The sequence below is a fragment of the Lonchura striata genome, chromosome 4 (assembly GCF_050655825.1).
Source record: "Lonchura striata isolate lonStrDom1 chromosome 4, ASM5065582v1, whole genome shotgun sequence".
NCBI classification, from domain to species: domain Eukaryota; kingdom Metazoa; phylum Chordata; class Aves; order Passeriformes; family Estrildidae; genus Lonchura; species Lonchura striata.
The window spans coordinates 8,761,526-8,786,593 of NC_140706.1; the positions used below are offsets into that span (position 1 = coordinate 8,761,526).

A 25,068-nucleotide genomic window follows, 5' to 3' on the forward strand; every position below is an offset into this window, starting at 1 on the left:
CATAAAAGTGAAGACAAGAGTAAAAAATGTGTCTTAATACAGGAAAAACTTAGAAATACATTTTTGAGGAGTATATAAGATGATTAAGAAAATCCCCAGGAAGTTTCATGTGCTACAGTTATGCCCAGCACCTCAGGTTTATGCTGCCCCTTCTGACACAGTTCTTTATAGCAACTTTTAAAAAATGCTTATAAAATGATTCATGTAAATAAAATAAAACTGCTGTCAAAATTTTACATTATCTTCCCTAGCCTCCTGTTTAATGACCTGTATTATTTCCAACACAGGGAGTTGGAAAGGCAAAGCTTGCCCTTAGCAGAGAAACATTGAGCAGCACTGCCCAGCTGTGGCTGCAGGCATTAGAGGAGGAGAATGTGTGTTCCAAAATCTCTCTTATATTTGAGTCTGCTACTGTGGGTTTCTGTCTTCATCATTTGGCTCATGCTTTTCTAGACTTCACTTTGATTCTCTCTGAACCATCTGCCTTTAAATACACATCTGTTATCAAAAACAACACATCTGACTAACTACTGGTGTTTAGTTGTGATTATGATTAAAATGGCCGAGCTTAAACATTGACTCAGGCAAAGCCTTATGAGCTGAATGCATACAAAATCATCCCTAGGACATTTAAGGTATTTAAAATGCATAATTTCATTTGGAAAAAGTGAGGGAGACAAAAAAAAAAAAATCTAAAAGCTTGTAACTATTTAAATCAGTGCTGAAAAAGCAATTTTTTTTTTCAGGAACAATCAGAAAAAGTAATTTGTTTAAATGCTAATGTATAACAAAGCATTGATCATCTGATATTTAATACTGGACCTATCAGTTTGCTTCAAAATATAATCCCACACAATAAAATAATTAGATACAACTGCCTTTTCATCTTAATAAAAATACAGTTTACCTTTTATGTACTGTTTCTTTGCAATTGTAACTGGATGTTTAGAGATACCTTGAATGTTCTACAAACAGGAAGAATAAAAAATGCTTAGTAAGTGCAAATTTATGAAAATATGTTTAGGAACAGTTTATTACCAGTATTAGTGATACTAGTGCCAGCAAGTCTTTCCCATAGAATAAGAAAGTTTAACCACTTTGCCTTCCAAAGGAATCTTCACACACTGTATCTGCAAACACTTTTGAATATTTGCTCTTAAATGAAAAGTGGAATATTCTAAGAACAATTACTCACTTCTGGCCATTTTAAAGCCTAATCTCTGGATGCACCATAGAAGGTAATTAGTAATCCAATTAAAAATAATTTTCTTCTTGTTTTAACCTGTGTCTTTTAGTTATATTGCATTACTTCTGAGAAAAGAGTACATGTGAATCTTGCCTGTACACTAAAGAAACTGAATATTCTTCAGCCTCTTGGATTATTTTGTAGCATCTATTCTTTTTTGAAATGTACGATAAAATAAGAAAGAAAGCTTTTATAGTCTACAGCACATAAGTCCAGGTTAAAAACTAGAGCTAATTTTATCAACCAACATGCAGGACTAGGATCAGCAGCAGATTTTTTTTTTCAAGATCTGGGTTCATACACCTCCAGTAAAGCAAAGATGCACATGACAACTCCTTTCTGTTATTTTGTGTCATTATGCCTCTTTATCTAGAAAAGCAACATATGACAAGAGAATGTGTATCAAGCTCTGATTTTGTCATTCCATGTAATTAATTTGCAAGTGGTTCAGGAATTAGAGGAACATACTAATATTATGCAATACTGAAAGTTCACAGAGTGGGAATAGTGCTATATAATTTCCAAATCAGAAGGATCATTTTCTATGCAATTTTCCACTCAAAATTGTTATTTTAAACTTAAGAGGGATGTAATCAGATAGCAAAAGCTATTGAAATCTAAAGCAGAAGCAAAAGAACAAAACCCTCAAACCACAACAGTACAATTCCTAGTATTAGTACCACCCTTAAACATGTACAATTAAATGTATTCAAGCTGAACACCTGCCACAGCACCCTACTGTGTGCTGTGGAAACTACCACATAACATAGAGAATATTTTCACAGCATGGGTAAAAACTAGCTACACTGCTCTCAGACCATTAATACTCAGAAGAAACACTTGTCAACTAGAATATTTTATTCTTTAACTTCTAGAAACATTTAAAAACGCAGTTGTGGCAATGCTTATGGTAATGCATATTTTAAAATCATTTTTTGAAGTGGTTATTTAATCTGTACACAAAAGTAACACTCCCATTGGCAACTACTGATTTCCACTAATAAGCTGGGGAGAACTAGTGCTCATTAATATGAATAATATGCAATCTAAGTGGCCATGAGATCTAGTAGATCCTCAGAAATTCAGAAAATTTAGTCCTTTATTAGGTACCTGGACATGAATGAATGTGGGAGCCTAATTATAGACACATTAAAAATGCATTTTAATTCTGACTTATGGAACCATTCTAAAAGAAGATGGAGAGGGGCTTTTCATTCAACTCTACACTGGTATTGTGACATGTACTTATTCAGGTAATTTGCAGCACAGGTTAAAATTTTTTATAGTTACTCTCACTGATATTTTTTCTTGTCTCACTAGCTTCAAAATCCTGAACAAAATGAATTTTTAAAAAAGTATTTCAAAATCTATCAACAATATAAAAATCAATCTCTACATTGCTATCTTGTTTTCATTGAGAGCATATGAAAAAGTCTACTTTCAACTCAATTTTTCAAGTGTTATTAATAATTATGGAAAACACCAGTAAGTAATTACAAGTGCAAAATGTCTTTTCACTTGTAAATTAGTTAGAAACTCAATTTGACTAGATCTTCAGAAAAGAGGTAACTCAAGAAACATGAGAGTTGTAATGTTCATCTTTATGCTATTGGAATAGTTTAGCACATCCCTCTCATCTAATTTTAGATTAATTTTAGGCAAGTTGCTGGTTTAAACACACTGTGTAGAATTTCCCTACAGCCAGTAAAGACAGGAATCTCCAGTGGATAGTTCAACCTATCTGCATAAGACACATACTGAATTTACTCCAGATATTTAAAGGAATAGAGAAATAAGGAGACAATCTCACAAGTCTTCCAAAGACCCAGTTTTCCTCTCCTTGAGTCAGGTGACTGCTTTACTGTATCAAAAGTGAAAAATTAATGTGAGTGGGGTATATGATCACCACCACTTTGGGCTACATAATATAGCCTGTAGTTTTGTTTTTATGAGTCTATTTCAAGTCTATCTGCAAAACCTTCAAAGATACAACCTGAGATGTGAATGTTACCCTTATTGTTAGAAAACGGTATCCACATCTTGTTAGAACTTACAGAGAAACAAAATTGTCCTCTCTGAAAAATCATGTTCCAACTGACTAGGAGTGCTTGAAACAGTGTGGTGGAAAAGCTAGTTGTGGAAGTTAACTATAATACCTCTCTTAATTGTTTGAGTGAGGGTAAAAAAAAGGCTAAGCTATTCTAGCAGATAATTAACAAGAAAATCCTAGCATTATTTTTAAAAAAAATTTAAAACATATAAAAATAACACTGTAATCCAAAATTAGCTTCCAGGGGTTCCAACTGATAGAAGGACAGATAAAGCCAAAATCCCAGCTTCAATGTCTGAAAGGCTGTGATTGTCAGGGGAGGTTACTGAAGAAAGCAGCTGTCACTCTTATCTTCCATGAGGACAAGAAGGAAGATGAAGAAAATTACAGGCCAATGAGCTTCTCCTCACTTCCCAGGAAGATGATGGCACAAATAAACCTAGAAAACATCTGCAAACATATTAAAGTCAAGTAGATGATCTGGGGTAGTCACCATGGATTTAGAATGGGGAAATCATGTTTAACCAACGACAGCCTTGTGCAATGCAGTAAGCAGCTCTGTGATGCAGGGAGAGCAGCAGATGTTGTTTACCTTGACTCCAGCAAGGCTTTCAAAACACTCACTCATAAAAGCCTCAGAGAAGCTGCTGAAGTACAAGTTAGATAAGTGGACCAAGAGGTGGACTGAAACACGGCTGAACTGTGGGTCCAAAGGTCTTTGGTGAGGGGCACAAAGACCAGCTCAAGGTCAGTCACTACTGGAGCAGCCCAGGGGCAAATAAGGACCAACAGCCCCATCTGTGACCTGGATAATATAGGACTGATGCAACCTCAGCAAGATGACAGGCAATCCAAAACCTTGAGCAGTGCTTGGCATGTCAGATGAGTGATTCAGAGGGGCCTCAGGTACCTGGAGGAATGGGATGTCAGGATCCCACAGGGATCACAGTCTGCAAAGCAGCTCTGCAGAACACGACCTGTGCATCATGGTGAAGAACAAGCTGAACATGAACCAGCAATGAGCCTTTGTACTCAGGAAGGCCAAGAGCATCATCCTGGGCTGCATCAGGAAGAACATCACCAGCAGGCCAAGAGACTGATCCTTGTCCTCTCCTCAGGATGCCTGATGGGAGCACATAAAGAAGATGAAGGCAGGTTCCTCTCACTGATGCCCAATGACGTGAACAGAGGTGACAATCAGAAACCTTTACAGGAAATTCCACTTGAATGTAAGAAAAACTTCTGCTATGTCAGTAGTCAAACACTGGAACAGGCTACCCAGAGAAGTTCTAAAACCTCTACCCTTGGAGATATTCAAATCCTCAATGGACAATCTACAGCAGTCCTGGCAAGGAGGCTCAGAACTGGTGGAGTCTGGGTGTCTCTCTTAAAGCCTCACAAACACAGCTTCAAGCCTTGATAAAAAATGCTCTAATCCAGAAGGAAGGCCACAAGGACAAGGACAGTAGAATTGTCAATTAAACAATACCTAATCAAAATCAAACAAGCAGTTTCCCAGTTTTATGAGTTTCTTCTCAGTCAGTTAAACTCTGCTGAGCTTTCTATTTCTGGTATCCAAAATTCTACATCTTCATGTGCCACTGATCTTGTCATTCCTTCCTAGATTAAAATCAGTATACTCTTTCAGTTCTTTCCAAGGACTACATTATACAGACATATATTAGATAAATTACTTTTGAGGTCAGTGTAGTTAGATTTCACCTAATAACAGAGGCTGGTGGTGAATTTTAATTATTTCTTACTCTACATCAAGTAAGGTTGTTGTTCATATTTCCTATATTCCAATTCCCCTTTCAGTTTTTTTATATGGATTCAGCTAACTCCTACATCTCTCTTCCTCCCCATTTACACGATTATTAGCATAAATTGTTATTTTGAACAAGTAACCTCAGTCAACCCCAGTGACTCTCAGAATACACATAGTTTGTCTGTATACAAAGGCATCAATAGTTATAAGTTGTTGGGGTTTTTTACTGGAAAAAGGCCCATTCATCTATAACTACCCAGATCTGCATTTCTAAACCTTTATGGAATATCCATTCTGAAGACCTACAAACTGCAGGGAGGGGAACAAAGCAATGTAACAGGTATAGTTACTGAAATAAATGGGAATGCACAGAGGTGGCTGCTGACTATTCTGTGGCATTTGAGTCTGACTAATTCCCCACTGTTCTAAGACCTTACATAAAAATAAGAACAGAAACAAAACTTACTACAAAGATAACAGTATCCATTCATAAATGTATACAGGAGAGATGTGTCATGAGGGAAATTAAAAAATAGCCAAGGAGTTAGACCAAACAGATAGAAGGAAGGAGTTAAACCAGGTAAAGTTATTGTGTACATATCCTTTGATATGGTGACCAATCCACCTGCTGTTAGTGAGATGCAGTGCCAAACACTAGAGCAAAATAAACAAATTAATTATTGTTTTACAGTGGCTACCAGCGCCAACAAATACCAAAAGCTAGTTGCATTTCTTGTAAACAATAAAATTTACTGGTATTGTTAGACTTAACAGCTCTAATAGATGTTGCTTCAGGAAACCAATTATTTCTTCATACTTGAGAAATACACAGAATTTCCTTTCCATTTGAAAAAAGTTCAGAGCACCAAAATTCTAGTTTCTCTCATGAAATGTAGCACTCCAGCAAAAACTGAAGCACTATAAATCAAAAGTTTCTGCAGTTTCTCTTAGCAACTTCTTCTCCAGAAAGTCTATTAGCATAATTAGGCCACAACTATTCTCTTTGAACACCAACTCAGCTCTACACAATAAAACACAAAGTAAGCTTTTAAATCCATGGCATCTGTTTGATGACTAGCATTGTAATACTTTTAGAGCAGAAGTAAGACTTTGTAAAACCAGACTTCATTACAATGCTAATAGATAGGTGGATGACAGCTCCTTTGAGCTTTACATTCCAAATTTCTAATTGCAATTTTTTTTTTTTTACTTCTAATTGCTATTTTTAAAACTCTTGTTATTCTTTACATTCCCTCTCGTTTATTTGCATCTTCAAAATTTTCTCACTCCTTTGTCTTTTGTTGTTCTACGTGGGACCACACCTGGTGATAAATTATGCTCTCACATCTCTTTAATCAGTTTCAGAAGAAATGAAGCACAGGTTCAGTAAGCTGCTTCCTCAACCATCAGCACTTCACTTGCTCCATTGTTAAAGGCCAAAGGTATTGGAGAACCAGCAAGAAAATTGCACTCTGCCTAGAAGAGCATCTTTGCAATGCAGAATGAAAAGACTGAATCCTGAGGGCACTCACAACATCAAACTCACTCAATTTATCTGGCAACTCCAAAGTTGGAGGTAATTCACTCATGAAAAATTACACAGCAAAAATAATTTTAAAAAACCTTTTGGAAAATTCCCATGTTTAATTATGACCCACACTAGCATTAATTTATAGTTCTAAAGGAATAAACAGCTATTTTCCGTGACTTCTACATGAAACACAGTTTCAAGACAGTCTGAAGATCTAATTTTTAAAATATGGTATGCATCTCAATAAACACAGAAAATAGGAAAATGAACAAAGTCACTATAGCAATGCCAGCCTGGTATGGATGTGTATATGCATTCCTTAGAAAATCTTGAATAGTCTGCAATCGCCATCTAGTGGCTTGTGGAAAATTAAGGACATCTCTTTTCCTTGTCAAAAACCACCAAATCATATAGACTTCTGGAAAAGGATTCCTTAATTTTTGGTACTAGTTTGCACTTTTCAGCAGAGAACAATCAATCTAAGGTAAGGCACTACCCTCTTGCCTTACCAGCAGCAAAGAATTATCAAGGTTTTTTAGATATCAGACAAGTGGGAAACTTAGAAGTGATTCCTCCCATTCCTACAAGCTTAATCAGCTTTCAAAGATGTGAATACAAGGAAGGAAAAAAGGGCAACTAAAATTCGTGACTTCTTACTTCAGAGAGTAGGCTCTAAGAATAGTGTGTTTGATTTCCTACAACTGATTATCTTTCTGCCATATTCCTTGAAATTTAGACCTGGCAATGATTTCAGGTAATAAAGATTTAGCAGCACATGAAATGGTTTTGATGAGTTATTTTTAAAAAGAAAAAAAAAAAATTACTCACTCATTTGATTAAAATCTGTGTTCTGTAAAAAATTTTCACCTTTGCATAGCAAGCAAGGAAGTTTGTATATACACAGCTCTTTGTATCTTCCAAGAGAAAAGACTGCTTTTGTTTCCCATATACAAACTGACTACATTTTATACTTCTTTAATTTCATTTTCCTGAAAGAAAATTATACACAGAATACTAGCTCTGTTACAATAATATTCATTAATATGGGAAGCTCAAACTCTGGGATGAACCCCAAGGAGATACAACTTGGTTCTGGTGAAAAAAAAACAGTGCTAAGGCATAGAGATAACTCCTTGAGTGCCAGCTGGAGATACCAAATATTGGATAGTTTTAGATTAGCTGCATATTATAGCTTTAAAGCAAACTTTTAAAGTGTCAAGAATAATTGTCCAAAGGTAAAAATACCAGACCTCTAACTGCATAAAAAAATTACAATATTTCTAGGCTGGAGAATTTACTGTAAAAAAAAAAGATGTAATGGTTGTTTTATGAAAAGGGTAAAATTTAGCATCTCAAAGAAGATTGTTCCACATACTGAGGAATTTACTGAGCATATGTTAGCAGGGAATTCCTCTTAAAAGGCTGTGAACAGGAGGCTGGTTGAAGGAGTTAAAGGAAACCTAAATAAGTAATGTTTCTTTGCTCCCAGTGAGGAAAGGACAGTTTCTGACTTTATAGAAGTGGTCTTAACTTGAAGTTTCCAAGAGCCAGAGCCAGTGGATGATCATGCTGGGACAGGAGAACCATGGACAGCAAGGCCACGTGGGTGACAGCAAGATGTCCCCTGTTCTATTCTGTCCATCTTCAGCAACCCTTATACAAACCACTGTTTTTTTCCCACTGTTGTTCCCAGGCTGGGAGAGCACATCCATATTTAAAACTCTGCACAAAGTTTCCTGAGGCTTTATGAGAGGTTGCTGAGGAAATAAAGAATTGGCAAATTTTCCACTTATTGATACAGAAATAAAAATAATTGTCAGCAGAGAAAGATGATAATAGGAATGTAGAGCTGCTGAGATAATTTTCCTGATTTTCTTTGAAATGTCAGTGACAAAGCTTTGGAAAATCATTACTGTGTGAAAACTGGTCCATCCAAGACAAGAAGTCTCTTTCAATCTACCTAACTTTGATCTTCCCCTATAAACCCTTTTTTTATCATTCGTCATTTCTGCTCTTGTCAGACCTCTCAGATATTTTAATTTCTTCTTAGATACAAATTGGAAGACGATTGTACAGTAGAAGAACACTACATAGCAAGATAAACTATTTAAATACTTTTGCAATTTTAAAACATACTCAATTCTATGCTGAGATTAAGACTGTATTTTGTCCTTGCAAACAGAAATTCAGCTGTCAGAAGAAATATAGTAACACTTCCTGCTTTTGAGAGCTTGTAAGACAAGACATAATTTGTGTGTCTGAGATTTTTATTTTAAATGTCCTGTCAGAATGTAAGTCTCCAAGCTCTGAGTAGTTCTTACAGTGTATATCTAAAATTTCCTCTAATGGAGTGTTTCATATGAAAACCAAAAAAAAACATCAGGCAGAGTTTCTAAAATCTTAATTCACAAGAGGTTCTAACAGAAAACTTAATTACAAATAGACATAGAGATATTTAATATAAGGACCACATATGTATTTGTGCACTTTGCTGAAGATTCAGTCTGAGTCTTACGGATGAGGACAGTAAAAATTACCTCAGCAGGACATGGGCTCTGTGCAACTCCTCAGAACTTACAGAGATACAGTGACTGTGACCAGTGGGGACATCAGGGGATGCTGCACATGCCAACCTCAGGCATAAGGAAAGTGCCCAGGCAGGAGTTGAAATGTGAATAGATAAATAGCATAAGAACAACGACTATGAGACTATGAGTGAATGGCACTGTTTCTTGCAAGCTAAACTCCAAACTAATATTGCTCTTAAACTATTCTCAGATTACATGGAATCAGACTTAATAAAATTTCAAGAAACACCCCAAAGTGCCTAGATTAACTCATGTAAGAGAATACTTCCAGTAATTGATATTACTATAATTACTTTACTTAAAAACACCTTTGAACTTGTAAGGTATTGAAAGCTACATTAATCAAAACGAGGATTTTAGCAAGGATGATTCTAATGTTGATTCTTGTTAGCTCTGTGCTCCAATCACATTCATAGAGAAAAATAACCTGGCAGTAGTTGCATTCCAAGATGAATTTCTAAAACATGACCATTGCTTTGGCTTTTACCTGGAGCATTCCCAAAAGATCACCGGCAAATGTCATTTAAAGGATAAAATGAATCAGCATATAATCAACAACCTTAACAATGCCCACTCAACAGCAGTAAATGCTCAAGTGCTGAAAATTTAATTTATACATACTGGATTGAAATGTATTATCTTTTAATTTTAAAGAAACAAGTGGAAGTATGCAGTGCTGTCATCTCTCAAGCATACGAAGATTTTAGACGAACTTTTTCCCCCCCATTTCTACAAATCTAAGCTTCTCTGAGAATTTCTTTTGCCAGAAACTAAAGGACAGTGAAGGAAGATCTCAGCCTCCATAGTCAATATTTTATAATATGCTAAAAATACTCTGGCTGATATTTTTCCAATTGTATAGAATCTTTCATTTTTGAGCAGCCAATTTTAATTACACTGTTTATTTCTGTGCTTATGTTTAGCTTGTAGAAGAAATAGTGACAGACTATCTTATCCTGCATGAACAAAATGCAAGTATCTTTTATGTTATTACTGCAAGGAAGCAGATTTATACCAGCTGCACATTACCTTTCTTTAAATAACACACAGAACAATTATACATGCAAAGATAATCCCAAACAGAAGAGAAGAAGACAAGATTGAGCTGCTTGTTCTAAAGAATTACAGCCCAGATGATGCTACAAGCTTTACTGAGCCAAATTATGCAATAAAAAGTTGTCCATGTATTGGATACACACACTCACCATGAGATAAATGAATATATACAAATCAGGAGCATTACAACAAGAGAATGTCAAAGATGTGCATATATCATAGGAAAGGACACTGTAGTCCAGATGCTGAGAGAACAAACAATTGCTTCTGCATTTGGGTAATGAACCAACACAATGATGTTCTGAAGCATCAGATATCAGGGTTACAGTATGACCAACAGTGACCTCCCACACTACAGTTGTCACGTTAATAGTTAAGAACTTTCTAGTGCAATGTTAAGGTAGTGTAAAATTTCATCCCGAAAATGTAATTTGACCAAAGTCTTATCAACATGCCCATTCACTCATTTTTAAGTACAATTTTCTTGTCACAGAACTTCAACTGTGATGAGTGAGGAAGAGGAAATGGAGAACTTCTGTCTCCAACACTGTAAATAATAGCTTCTTGAAGCCTTCATTAAGATAACTAAAAAAAAAAAAAAAACCAAAAACAAAACAACTAAGCAACAAGAGAAGAGACTATAAAAACATCATAACTCTACTCATAAAATGAGATGCTATTTTAGTGCTATTAGTGCAGTAATAACCACCATATGACTCAAGAGTATTGGAATAAACATACTGAAAAGAAATATGGCATGAAAATATGTTCTGAATGCAAAAGATGCTCAGAGAACACCAATCAACTACAATGATCAGCAAGCACTCTCTGGCTTTTTCTAACAGCACATCAGCTCATCTGAGTGACAGGAGTTTGTACTGATTAGAAAATACAACTTGAAATTGCTTTAATTAAAGGCCCAAGGAAGCACAGACATTCTCATATCTGTTAAGACAACCCAACCTTGTTATAAGCAAAGCACACATTAGGGAATACTTACCTAAAAATTATTTTCTTAGCCTAGATGACATTATAGAAGCTTTATTCAAGATGTTTTACATGAACCAGTAATGTGTCTAACATGTCTCTATTCCCAGTGCTTTCCAATAAACATACTTTAAAAAACAGAAACAAATGCACACTCCAAGATCAATGAAAAGGTAAGGCCCATATAATTTTTTCATTTTAAGTAAATAATCAGTAAATAATCTGGACAGGGTATGAAAACAAGTTTGCAAAAATCTTATTCCTATCTGTGCAGTTTCAAAAGCAGCCAAGGTCTTGGCTCATTTCTGAGGAGTGGGTTTAAAAAAAAAAGCAAAATGCAAGCATATCCCTGCTCCGAGACTTGGTGTCTGATTCCTCACATTGCACCAGCCTCTGCCAAACCTTCTAAAAGCTGTGAAAGAAAGGGGCAGGGATAAAACAAAACAGTGCAGAATCTCATCATTATTGGAACACCTTGCAGGACATCCTGTTTCTGCTGGAATCCAATTGTGACCACAGACTTCAAACTTCTAGAAAGAGTATTTATAGTAGCACACATCAGCCTCCAGCCTTAATAAAGCTGGACAAATATCCTGAAGCTGTCACAACAGCTTTGGTGCACAATTCTGTCAGACCACCCTGCTAGGAGTGCACATGTGGGGATGGCAAGATGGAAAACCTATTGGGATTCTGCACCAAAAGGGAGAAAAACAAGCAGCATCTCATCCACACTGTCCAGAAACAAACCCAAAACTATGCCAAAACCATATTTCCATTTTATCTCAAAGAAAATTAGAAATTTTTTCACTCCAAAAAACAGCCCAGAGGGGAAATAAAACAGATACAGTATGGCTAATCAGAAATACTGGTTTGCTAAGTTAATTGAGAGAATGGATTCATTTTGGATGGCAATTGCTCAGAGGGGTCTCTACTTCAAGGGATTGTCTCTCCCTTTAGAATGAAAACCAGATGGGTAAATTAATTATTCATATTCCAAACACTACTTGCAACACTCATTTTCTAATAAACAAGCATGCAATTCTCTATTGTGCATTCACCACCAGAGAATCTTATATCTGTTGAAGAGATTAAGATACATGCAATATTTAAGGTTCTTTGTGATCCTTCCTTAAATATGTTAACATTCAATATGCCCTAATTAGCTTCCCTTTCAAATTACATTCCTGATTTCCAAATTATAGGTTAACATGTTTCTTTGATAGATTATATTATTTTATTTCTTTGCTATTTTGGACAAGATGTAGAAGTGCTTTTCCTGAGGAAAAAAAAGGAATGTTTTTTTTTTCCACTTGCTCCAAAAAGGTGAAAATTTTTTATCTATCTCCAGCATAACTTTTTATTACTAAAAGGAAGGAAATACCCCCTGCAGCCCACCACGTTATGCTTTTCAATTTAATGATACAAACATCTTCTGAAGTAGAGAAGCATAAACTCATTAGCAGAATTTTAGTTCTCTCTGCTGCAAAAGCCTGGAGGAAAGAAATCTTAATACAGAATATCTGATTCTAGCACTGAAATTTAAATCTTAAACCAAATTATAACATTTAATTTTATGCAATCTTTATATCTCAAGTTAGGATTTCTCTCTTTTCATTCTGAAAGGGACTTGATCTTAATTGGTTTTATGCTTTTCCACTTGTGTCTTGACTAATTTCTGCTTTAAAACATGAGAGACTGAAAAGAGAGATTTCCAGGTGGATTTGGAGAACACAAACAAGCTTTTATGAATGTCAAAAATATATATAATAGAAATGTTATCTATGAGTAATATAATCAAAAAGCAGCCTAATTTAGACAAGACTAATACATTTATAGAAAAATTACTTGAAAATAACACATTCAAATAATAAACCTAATAAATTCCCCTAATAGTCATAAGCAATCCATCATAGCGAAAAAAAAACCCAACAAAACTAATACATGGATACATTATAAAATAATTTGTAGGGTTTACATTTACTTCTAGGTTTCAGATAGTCAAGTTTTCTGAAAGTAGCAAATATTTACATCTACAATGCAAATAACAGGAGACTACAAGATCAAATGTGTCCCTACTTAGCAATAATACATTAACAGTTATTTGTGAAAAACACATTATTTATACAGCACACATTTTGTAGAGGAAGAAACCAAATGAGAAGAAATGAAGTGTACAGTTACACTAAAATATATGAGCACATGGAGAGCCAGTGAAGTGCTGCTAAGAAACCCCCTCTAAGTTGTTACAACACAAAAGTCATAAAAATACATATTAATAAACTTGTCTACTGATAAAAAACCCACCTAAAGCCAAAAATATACATCATCCATATATCAAATGTGGAACTGTCTGAAAGAAAATGACAGTTTATCTGAAAAAAAATTCTGTCCTGTATCCAATATCTAGTCATTTTCCCTCAAACCTCTGAGTAAATCCCTCCTGAACTCCATTAAATGCCTTAAAGGACAGAGAACAGATGGATCCATCACCTTTACAAAACAAAAGAAAGATAAAGAAACCTTTGTTTGGAATCCCATCTCTCAGAAGCACTGCAGAATATGGGATGGTTTTCCATTTGAATTCTCACAGAATCTGATTCACATTTATCTTTTGCTTTAATCATTTGTTAAAGCATTTTAAAACAGTTAAAAATAAACTGCCTCAGAAAAAATTCAGCTAAAATTTGACATAATATCACAGTAACCGCAAAAATATCTCCAATATTTATGATTTCTGGCAAGAATCTTCCCAATCTTTTAACACTTACAAAGTGACTGGGCACTGCAGTATATCTTCTATATCAATACATGATTCAGAAACAGATGGCGTAAGTTCCATAAACATTTCAAACAAAAAAAGCCATGCCAATATTTTTCCTTAGAGGGAAAAGTCAGCCTTAGGCAACCCTGGATGCTAACTTTAGCAGCATTATTTTGAAGAAAAACAACTTTTAAGAAAAATTGATTTCATGTCCTTTTTACTATGATGGGCCAAAGGTCACTTTGTGTTCTATGTGGCTTTTCAAGACAGCTGTCTGTTCAGCTCTGACTTGGAAATGCCTGTGCATCACATCAGAGAATTCAGCAAACCGTGACCTTCATCTTTTCCTCTCACTTTTTCCCATCTGGGTGCATAAGAAACGAGAGCAGCAGTAACACTTCCCCATTCTGTTGTTAATTCAGAATCCTAAATACTGATTTTTTACTCAGCAAAAAGCATAAGCACTTCCTATAAATTGTTTGATGACAATTTGTATGATAATATGTACCGTGAGGGTAGGAAGATGCAAATGAAACATGAACTGTGAAGACAGGTGAAAGAGCAGCTAAGGAAGTCACCAAGTGTGGTGGGGGTGAGAAGTCCCCAGAACAGGTTTCTGTCAGAAACCCAAAGTCACCATTCCAGGCAGGACTTGCCAGGAACCACATGAGCCCACCCATGCAAAGTGCTCACAAGTATTAGGGTTAAATCTCTGCTCCCACAAAGAGCTGTGGAAGACCATGGCCTTTCCTCAAGACTGCAGAAAGCTCCTAATGCCATTTGTACCTGTGAAGCTTAAGGCTGGGCCCTGCACAGAGATAAGCAGTAGTCAAATCTACATGGATAGAAACTGACAACACTTTTGTGCACAAGTTAGAAGAACAACAGCCTCACAGATTCCCTCTAGCCTTTATGAGACAAGTCCCAACTCTGCATCTGTTCCCACAGGCCCAGAGGCCAGGTCTTTGGTAGAAAAGGCCAGGGTTAAACCAAACAGAAACTTTCCCCAGACAGACAGTCATTACTTTTCTTCTGCTGTTCTCTCACCTACACCTGAGCCCCTGGAGCCCTGCAGCCCCATCTTGTCCCACAGCAGCTCCTGCACTCCCATCCACGCAGCCATGGGCTGTGACAGGGGGAGCACAAAGGCCTTGCCAGCCTGTACAGACAAAGGTCAGTGGGTGTCAAACACCAAGAGAAATGGGATCATAGAATATATTCTAGCAAGCTCTTGAAAGGCCTCTTTGTGGAAAGGGAACAAAAAAAAAAAAAAAAAAAAAAAAAAAAAAAAGATACCCCAAGCCTGTAGCAGTCCAGAAAGGCAAATAAAACACATTTCAGGAACAAGCATGTACATGGAGATCATTATAGACAAGAGAGGAAGCACAAGGAGCCCACGTGTCATGGCCATGTAAGCAAGACTTCCAGAGCACCAGCACTGCCAGCTGGGCCCTTTACTGCTATGAGGCCTGAAGCCAAATTCCAGGTGAGCTTCCTTTTTTTTCCTGTAATACCCACTTTCCAGGGCTCACTGATGCTTTACAAGGAGTGCTTCATAAACACCAGAATTCATGACAAGGAAGTATTCAAGGTACATGCATGGCTCACAATTGTACTCCTCTACTTCAGGAAACAATGTTAATTCTAATCACAGATAGCAGAAAATATGCCTAAGAACAGATGTCCTACAATAAAATACCCATTTAAAAGCTTTTTCTGTCCACCATTTAGATACAATAGAGCAACTGCTAGACTTGCATGAAAACAAATATTTCCTGTGTTAAAAATATTACATATTTTGTACAACTAATATTAATTTTTCATTTCAATTAAAATGCAAAACTTCCAATAAGCTCACTTACAGGATGTTTGGCTGAAAGTCTGCCTGTCACAGTTCCTGTTTGATTCCAAGTAGAGGAAATGAATCCCTGTAATCAAGTAAAGTAAGAAACAGAAAAAAAAAGAATGAAGACACACAGCCATACTTTATTTAAGTATCAGTAAAAAAATTCACTGCAATCAAAACAAGAAAATATAAAATAAACACTTTTCATTTTCTATGAATAAAAGTTCTTAATCTGTAAACACTGCAATCATTTCACATATTTTTAGGATTTCCCAAGCTACTTTATATATTTCTACCTTTTTCATGCACGTTCGTAGTCCATCCACATACGTTGATTTCATCTTATGAACCTAAAATACATAAAATTTAAGATAAATGCTTACTTAGAAAAATAAGGGATTTTTCAAATTAAAGATCCTAATTTCCAAATGCATCCTGCTTGTAGACTTTTCTTTTTTAGAGACAGTTTTATCTGAGTAAATAATGGATTTATACTCACTGACAGCTTAACCTATTCATTTAAGTTAGGTAAGTGCTTGGTTATAACCTAAAGACAGAGCTTTGCAGATACTATTAATTATCGGAATTTATTATTTTACATCTTCTGTCCCCAGGTCAATAAATTATATAAAAACCACACACACACAAAAAACAAACAAATTTTTTAAAAAATCAAAACCAAACAGAAACCCACACTTCTAAAATTTTTAATTTTTTTTTAATTCTTGGAAGCTCATACCCTGAAAACCTAATGATTAAGTGTGGGAGCAGACTAACTAGATCGTTTAGGATTTTCAGGAGGCTTGTCACCCCAAATTCCCCATAAACAGTTATCTCCTTCACTTTATGCAAAGCATTTCTTCAGTACTCAAAAAATAGATGTTTTGCCCTAAGTATGCTTTTTAACACTACACAAATTTAACACTGCAGTTTTCCAATTGTCTTTGCAATTTTGTACAATTTGTTTGCTAGCTAAAATCTAACAGAGCAAAACAACTATAAGCATCAACATGTCTTAAGAATACTGACTTCAAATTGATACTTGAATGAACTTTCACTAGCACCAACTTATTTAACTATGAATATTTTTTTCTGTCTTGCTAAATTTTGCTTCAATGTAACTACATTCTGTGGAAAAAATATCAGCTCACCTGGCGGTATTCTAAAATTATCTTAGGCAAAGGATGAAGATCTTGCAATTTATTTAGCTGCAAAATCAAGATTGTGAATTACTGACATACTTTTCTTGAAGTTATATTATTAAACAAACTTTAACAGAATACATTTTGGAGGAAGAAATTTTCTTGACAAGCTGAATGGACAAAATACTGGCTGAAGGATGATGTCCTTCAAGCAATCCCAGCCCAAGACCAAGGAAACCTTCATTAGGAAGGCTGGAGATTACTCCTTCCCATTTCATTTCCACTCCTGTCCCAGACAGAGACAAAAAGACACATAGACATAAAAATTTTTCCACAGCAACTTTGATAACACTGGGGTGTGATGTGTGTGCATTTATTTGTGGCCCTCTGTTTGTTTTTTGTGCTATACAGCATCAATGAAGGAGAGAACACTATGGAAGTAGCCACAATACATATATATACACACATATATTTATACAAGCACAATCCAAGAGGATAATTTCTCCTGTTCATGCCTTAATAAAAGCTCCAGGAAAACTTCAGGAGAAATTCAAACTGTCAAATTAAAAACCAATGAAATAAAGCATATTTCTGATTACTTTGATTGTTAACTGCCAAAAATTCTGTTGAGAAACAGAATTAACTTATTACAATAGAGATTGGATATTTTTAAGTACAACAAAAAATACCTGGAACTACAATAATCCAGGATGAACAGCAGATGCAATTGTACTAAAATTTATATTTAAAATATAAGGGTTTTTTTTTTTGCTACCAAGGAGAAAGAAATAGTAGACAATTAATCTGAAGATGTTTATCTCCTGGAAGGTTTCATCCTACATTTCTCTAAATAACCAAGTCTCAGCAGTTGTTGGAAAGAGAATACTGGACTACATAAAAGCATTGCTTAGATTATAGCTACAAATCTTATGTTTCCACAAAAAGGTGACATAAATTCTATTTCACTGATGCCTCCCATTTCCCAAGGCTGTCACCCTCCAAGATAACGTGTCTGATCTATGAAACTCCTTCTCCTTGAGTACTGTATGGGTTTTATGCTTATACTGTTGAGGCTACTGGAGATCATATTTGGTAGTTCAGACGCTTGACTGAAAAGTAGAATTTCCTTCTTAAGAAATAAATATTACCCTTCTACTTTTCCCAAAGATGTTCATATTCAGCAACGAGTTGTGCACTTCACTCTAACTCCTATATAAACTAGAACAATTCAATCGTGGCACCAAATCAGAAACAGGTGCAGCTGCACAGAGGCTTTTTCTCTTCTAAAAAGAATCTCCATTGCCATTATTATCTTCACAAAATGATTTTTTAATGATTTGAGAAGGGGATCAAGAGCACCCTCGTCAGTTTGCAGATGACATCAAATTGGATGGAAGAGTTGATCTGCTGGAGAGCAGGAAGGCTCCATAGAGGGATCTGGACTGGCTGGATCAGTGGGCCCAAGGGTCTGAGGTTCAGCAAGGCCAGGTGCCAGGTCCTGCCCCTGGGTCACAACAACCCCTGCAGTGCCACAGGCTGGGGCAGAGTGGCTGGGAAGGGCCCCGTGGAAAAGGACCTGGGGGTGCTGGTTGAGAGGGGCTGAGCATGAGCCAGGTGTGCCCAGGGGGCCAAGAAGGCCAATGGCCCCTGGCCTGGATCAGCAGTGGTGTGGCCAGCAGGTCCAAAGCAGTGACTGTCACCCTTTACTTGACAATGACTAATGTGTTCTCTATTGGACCCTTCATTTCAAAAAGGACATTGAGGTGCTGGAGCAAGTCTGGAGAAGGACAACAGAGCTGGAAAAGGGTCTGGAGCAGAAGTCTGATAAGGAACAACTGAAGGAGCTGGGGATGTTTAGCCTGGAGAAAAAGAGGTTCAGGGGAGAACTTCAGTAGCTGGTTTGTTTTTTCCCATCATGGAGTGCAACTTTCTTTTCTGGCATAAGTAACTGTAGCATAAATAGTACAATACAAAAACAAAGCACAATCATTAGAAAAATATTAGAAAAATCACAATTTCACTGGAATATAACTTAGAAGTTTTGTTAGATCATGCAGCTGGTTTTAAAACCTTTCCCTTTCTCACCACAATTTCTGAGGTGGATACGAGCTGTTGTATTTCAGTTCTCTGAAGTTTCTCACACAGCGTATGGAGCTTTAACTTATCAAATAGTACCTAAAGTCAGAAAAAGACAATAAATCTTTCAGTGTTTCAACTGTTGAAATAGAAAGAAAAATTATTGAGTGCTTGAACTTAAACAGAAAACAGGTTACAAGGTAAATAGAGCATACTATAGCAAAGAGAACTAACACAGAATTTAAAATCTTTATTTTTGAGCTATTGAAGAAGTGACATTTACTTTAAAAAATGCATAATTTATGTACATACATTCAAATATGGATTATTCAACATTGTCATATTTACAAAAAAACTGATATGTCCTTCATTAAAATCAGAACATAATTAATAAAGAATAAGCCAGAAGTGGTAAGGATATATATGCTTTACAGTTCTTCTGTATCAATAAATCTATAGAACATATACCTTAAGTAGAAATAGTAGAACAAATGATACCTCTCGGAGCTGACAACTGCTGGTCAAAAGGAATCGTTCTCCAGCAACCTCATGAGCCTCCCGTTCAAGCTCTTTGAGCCGCAACTATAAATTACGACATCAAAATTATTCTGCTCACACAATTATTTTCTTCAATATCTGCTGCTTCCAAGGTTAATGAGAATATTGAATCTTGTTCTAAAAATTGAGTACTTGATATTGTGTAATCATTGCTGGCTATCAACATTTGGTTGAGTAGATTGCTTATATACTCCTTAATTTATATTGTTTTATGATCTGGGAAGGGGATTTATTGTAGTAAGGAGTACCAACATTTGTGGCTAAAGAATTTAAGTTACTAAAGCCTATAGAGATCTGTGAGAAACACAGCTATGCAAATTATTCTGATAAATTGTAATCTGTCAGACCAGTATGATTATCTAGTCAAATTTTATGTTACAAAATGAGATTCTCTTGTAGCTATTTTTATCAAAGAACACTCATTTAAAGAGTGTATTGTTCATAAAAAGAGGGAGAAAAGTCTATCACTTCTCAGGAAGGTGGTTACTGAAAACGGTAGGTTCAGAAACAGTCATGACCATTTTTACTCTACAACACATAATCCAAAAGGACCTGTGCATTTTGCAATGCAATTTCAGTTCTGGGGCAAGGCTGATGACTCAAATGTGTCTTTTTACTTGTGTAAATTTACTTGTGTAAATAGAGAAGTATTCTAAAATGTAAATGTAATTATTTATAACAATATACTAAAAACACCACACTATTACATAAAATGTGACAAAAATTCCTTCTCTTTTTAATCCTCAGTAAAAGCACAAAGATGATGCTATATAATTTTCAAGGAAAAAAATTAATACAGAATTTACCCCTAGAATCTCTGATGTTTTTTTCAGTTCTTGTTTGTTCACATATATTTTGTGTGTTTCCATCACTGTAAATACAATTTTAGGTTATGAACATTTATAATTCACAATTTCAAGCTTATGTTTTTCTTAAGACTGTAAAATGTAAACTCAAACTCACACAGCTGTTATGAGGCTAAGACAACATTTCATATTCAGAGGAATTACATTCCACTTGAGCATAGTTAGCAGCTGTGTGAAAATAGTGAAGATTCATATTTTGAACTGAACTTTCCTACCTGCCAGAATTTTGATAAGTGGAAGCTCTAAAGTGCAAAATAAGTTCCACAAACCTTGAGCCTGTAAAGTAAGATATAAATACATTCTTCAGTACCAGTATTTCCCAGTGAGCAGTATTTCACTTTCTGTATATTCCCTTTTTACATGACAACACGTTTGTGGCATGAAATACTACTTAGGGTAAATTATAGTATCTAAATGCTGTCACTTCTTTTTGTGGGTAATAGGAATTTTGCAATAGTAACCATTTTGTACAAGAATGCTAATAAAGAAATATACATACATCTTTTTTCTAAACATTTTATTTTTAAAGCAAGCTTCATTATAATAGGACACGGTTATCCTTTTTCCTTTGTTCACTTGAACAATTAGGCAACCATTCATAATTGATAACTTTGTTTTTATTAGGGAGAAAATAAGAGTTGAAAGGGTTATGTCCCCAGATTACTTACAGAGAACAGAAAGTCTGTTTTTCTAACCACTGAAGCAACCTGACTTGTCTAAAAACTCTTGTAGGCTCAATCTCAGTGTTCCTGTGCCTTTGGTGTTTCCCTGCTGCTTCCCTTCATGGATTGTTCACCATACTGCTGATAGCCACATTAACATGGCTCCATCACCTCATAGTCTAAGCCCTACACCTGCTACCAGCAACTTCAAAGATAATCCCTGGGAAACAATGATGCCCCTTCCACCAGAATCTGGGTGTATCCCTAAATTCTGGCACTTTTCCAGGCCTATGATCACAGGCAGAAAACACACACAACCCAACAGATTTCTTGAGATGCATTCTGAACTGCAATAAGGGGTAAAACAGAATAAAATAGTTCACTCGGAAGGGACCTACAATGACTATCTAGTTCCACTGCCTGATCAATTCAGGGCTCATTACAATTTAAAATATATAATTAAGGGCACTGTCCAACTGCCTCATAAACACTGACAGGCTTGGGCCATCAACCACCTCTCTGGGCAGCCTGTCCCAGCATGTGACCAGTGCTTGGTTAATGCAATCTAGAACAAAAGATATGCTGAGAGTTTTCATAAGCAAGAGGTGCATAGAAAAAAATATGTTCTACCTCTTTTAACACATTTTAGACAGTAATATATAGATTTAAAATACTAAAAGAAAAGTTAATATTCTGAACCTTTCCGGTTCTCAGAATCTTCATTTAGTTAAATGCAGCAGAGGAAAAGTTTCTCCTAAAGATTAACCTTGACACCATATCCTTCTAGAAAAAATGGTAAATTTAATGGGCAATTTATTTTAAATGTTGACTGTCAATGTAAACCACTGAGGACCTAAGCATTCTATTATTCTAATTTGAATGAAAAATATATTATTAACTCTCTTTAATTCAATGCTTACATAGTTATTCCTGAGCAAATTCTTTTTGTCTTACCTTTAAGCCATGAGCAAGGTCCATCATTACATTATAAAGCTTCTCCAAGTTCACACCTAGGTTTTGATACTGATATAAATAAGTCAAAAAATCAATAAATTTATTGCTAATAATACTCTAAATATTTTTAGCAATATATTTTTAAAAGGTATAAATTGTAAAAATGTGCTTTTCTGTATGCCTTCTGTTAACATTTTAGAAACATTGTTAGATCTCTGTCAAACCCAAAACACAGCACTAGACTATGAATACATCACTAGATAATGAACATTCCAGATTTTGCCTGTTCCTGTATTTACATTGTGTATCAAGTACAGAGTTTATTGATAAACTGCCTTTGACACTGAAGTCAGAGTTCCCTTACTACTTGTAAAATGAGGTAAAATTCCTTGCATTCTTTTTCTCATATAAGTACTGCCATTTTTGTGCCAGAACCATTCATTTCCTTCCCTTCTGTTCAGAGGTGCTCCACACAGCGTCAGTTCACCTCCTTCAATTGGCTAGAATACCATTTTGAAAAATGAAAAATACAAATACTGAGAAAGATTGTTAGCTCCAATAACATGACCATTAAAAATGAACTTAATAAAGACTGAGAAACAGCAGGCCTGGAAGGTAAGATGCAGAGGGCTCTCTTCCAAGCTGAAATATGCAGATCCACTGGTGATGATCCTTGTTCTAAGACAGTCTAGTCCATACTGCAGTGAAAAGTCACCAACTTGTCTCCAAGAAACCTTGTCCATACCAACTTGTTCTGGAACAAACGAGCTGTCTCTGAAATACAGACAGCTTGCTTGATCCCTTTCTGGAGGTGGAAGTGAGCCCAGTGACAAGCTGCAACTGACACCAAAATTCCTCATCAGTACATGCAGCAATGACAAGACCATCATAATGTTTAGCACCTGTTCCAGCAAATGCTTCAGGGAGTATGGACCATGACCACTTTGGCACAGCACCAAATATACAGACAAGCAGCAAGCAGCACATCCTTGTGCTAGAGGTGTGTGGGTGAGCTGTGGGCTACAGAATAAACCAGCAGTCATTCCAAGTACTGGGGTGGGTGGACAAGACTAGCAGAAGACAGGGAGCTTCACTGAAGTAGTGAGGCACAAGATGATTTATCACTTACCACAGATCCCTCTGGCAGTACAGACAACTGTTAGGAATCTACCAATAAAAACAGAGCAAGAAGACTGAAGAGATAAACCTGGCAAAGAACCAGGAGACACAGGAAGAAGTGGAACTCTCTGAGTGAAGAGAAAAGCCAAAAAAGGAAGTGTGAGAGTGCAGGTGACAAATTAAGGAATAAGGCATGGCGGGGGGAATAGGCACAGGATGTTACAAGGAGACATTAACTGTGAAGAAGTCAGCATAAAGACACTGGAGATGGCTGTGGCAAGGAAACAAACTAGACCTGAAGTAGGACAGGAAGGAAATAAAATTTTAATATTTAACTCAGAGCTGGGAATCAGGATAAAAAAGTTGAAAAATAACTAACAACAGATGTGATATCTGAAGAACAAAAGACTGAGTCAAGCTAAGGGAAGAGACAAGATTAAGGATGCTGACTCACAGCAAGGCCATTGCAAATAAAAGAACCATAGATAACTTCTGTCTGTTTGCTTGTCTATTCCTACACTAATAAATTCATTAAGCAGCTTCTGAACAACTGCAGTTTACAGCCAATGGTTTCAAGTAAACTGCCTCTGCTTTTCTCAGAAATGTCTACACTGATGGGTAAGTGCCAGTACAACCAAACTCTATCTATGCTCCAAGCCCACTTGGCATCTGTGGATTTGTATCCTACAAGTCCTATAATCATGGTACAATACTTGGTCTGAATGAGCAAGGCCTCTGAAAAGTGAATGTCAGAAAAAAACACATTATTTAAGTTGCTCTACATCATCTTATTCCTCAAACGACCTCTGAAAGCTAAAGTGCCCACAGTAGATCCCCATGGCCCAAAACAGATACAAATATTTTTTAACACTCAGGAAATAGAATTTCAATAGAAATACAGAGGATATTTGATACGATACAGGAAGAACTTTCCATAGTGCAGGGAAAAAAAGTACATCATGCATCCTCTCATGCTGAGAATTAAAATTCACAGATTTTTTCATACAAATGCTTAAAGGTGCACATTTGACTCCCTGCTGTTTCTCAGCCTATAATGTGGTGTGTACCAGCTGTGAAATTTAGCAAAATTGTTAATAACAATCAACTAAACAAAGGCTACAAGTGCTCAGGAACTGGAGAACAAACACAGCATTAGATATTTTGGAGAGCTGGAAATTATTTCACAGGAAGGTGAAGAGAAAAAATATAAAGCTCTATATTAATTCACGTTTTTACTGAACTTTACAGTTTTAAAGGAAAATTTTACAGCTGTTCCTGGAGAACGAGCTTCCATCTTGGTAAATGAAGTAAAACTCCCCTTCTCCCCTTTCTTTCGATTTCCAACATGTCACATTAATAGAATATTTTTTCCATTATAAAATATATCAATTGCCTTTCTTTTACAATATTTTCTAAGCAAAAGCAACTCTATTATAATATCCTTCCCTTCTTAACCCAAACAATTGAAAACAAACTACTTACTGATATATTTCTCAAAGTGTCTGTATCTGTATTTTCTGCTCCCTTTGAAAAAGGCTTTTCAAAATACTTCTGTATTAAACACTCAAAGGAAGGAACTGTGTCACTGGGGTTTATCAGCCATGCTGCAATCCTTGGATCTAACACAACACTATTGGCAACTACAAAAACAAGTTATTCAAAATACTTAAATTACCTCCCATACTGAAAAATAGCTCTAAAGTTTTGCCCATATTTCCTGCACACACACATCATAAAAGGCCAAGTATTTACTCTACAAAAATATTAAACATTGAATTTGCAGCTGTAACACATGGTCAATATCATGACTACACAGGAAGAAGTGCAGTATTGCACATTTTTGAAGAATATTGTTTTG

At 35.9% G+C, this 25,068-nt stretch overlaps 1 protein-coding gene across 1 annotated transcript in view; it reads right to left on the reverse strand.

The window, feature by feature from the left end:
- The window catches only part of POLN (DNA polymerase nu), a 60,587-nt gene that overhangs the window by 30,513 nt on the left and 5,006 nt on the right, over positions 1 to 25,068 (reverse strand). Inside the window, exons 4-12 of the mRNA XM_085578499.1 lie at positions 24,693 to 24,850; positions 22,092 to 22,160; positions 20,691 to 20,751; positions 20,416 to 20,480; positions 19,550 to 19,633; positions 19,061 to 19,150; positions 16,130 to 16,183; positions 15,850 to 15,915; positions 908 to 965 (exon numbers count right to left, since the gene is read on the reverse strand). Of these exons, the coding sequence (XP_085434625.1) occupies positions 908 to 965; positions 15,850 to 15,915; positions 16,130 to 16,183; positions 19,061 to 19,150; positions 19,550 to 19,633; positions 20,416 to 20,480; positions 20,691 to 20,751; positions 22,092 to 22,160; positions 24,693 to 24,850 (705 nt within the window). The remainder of the gene's footprint in view (positions 1 to 907; positions 966 to 15,849; positions 15,916 to 16,129; positions 16,184 to 19,060; positions 19,151 to 19,549; positions 19,634 to 20,415; positions 20,481 to 20,690; positions 20,752 to 22,091; positions 22,161 to 24,692; positions 24,851 to 25,068) is intronic.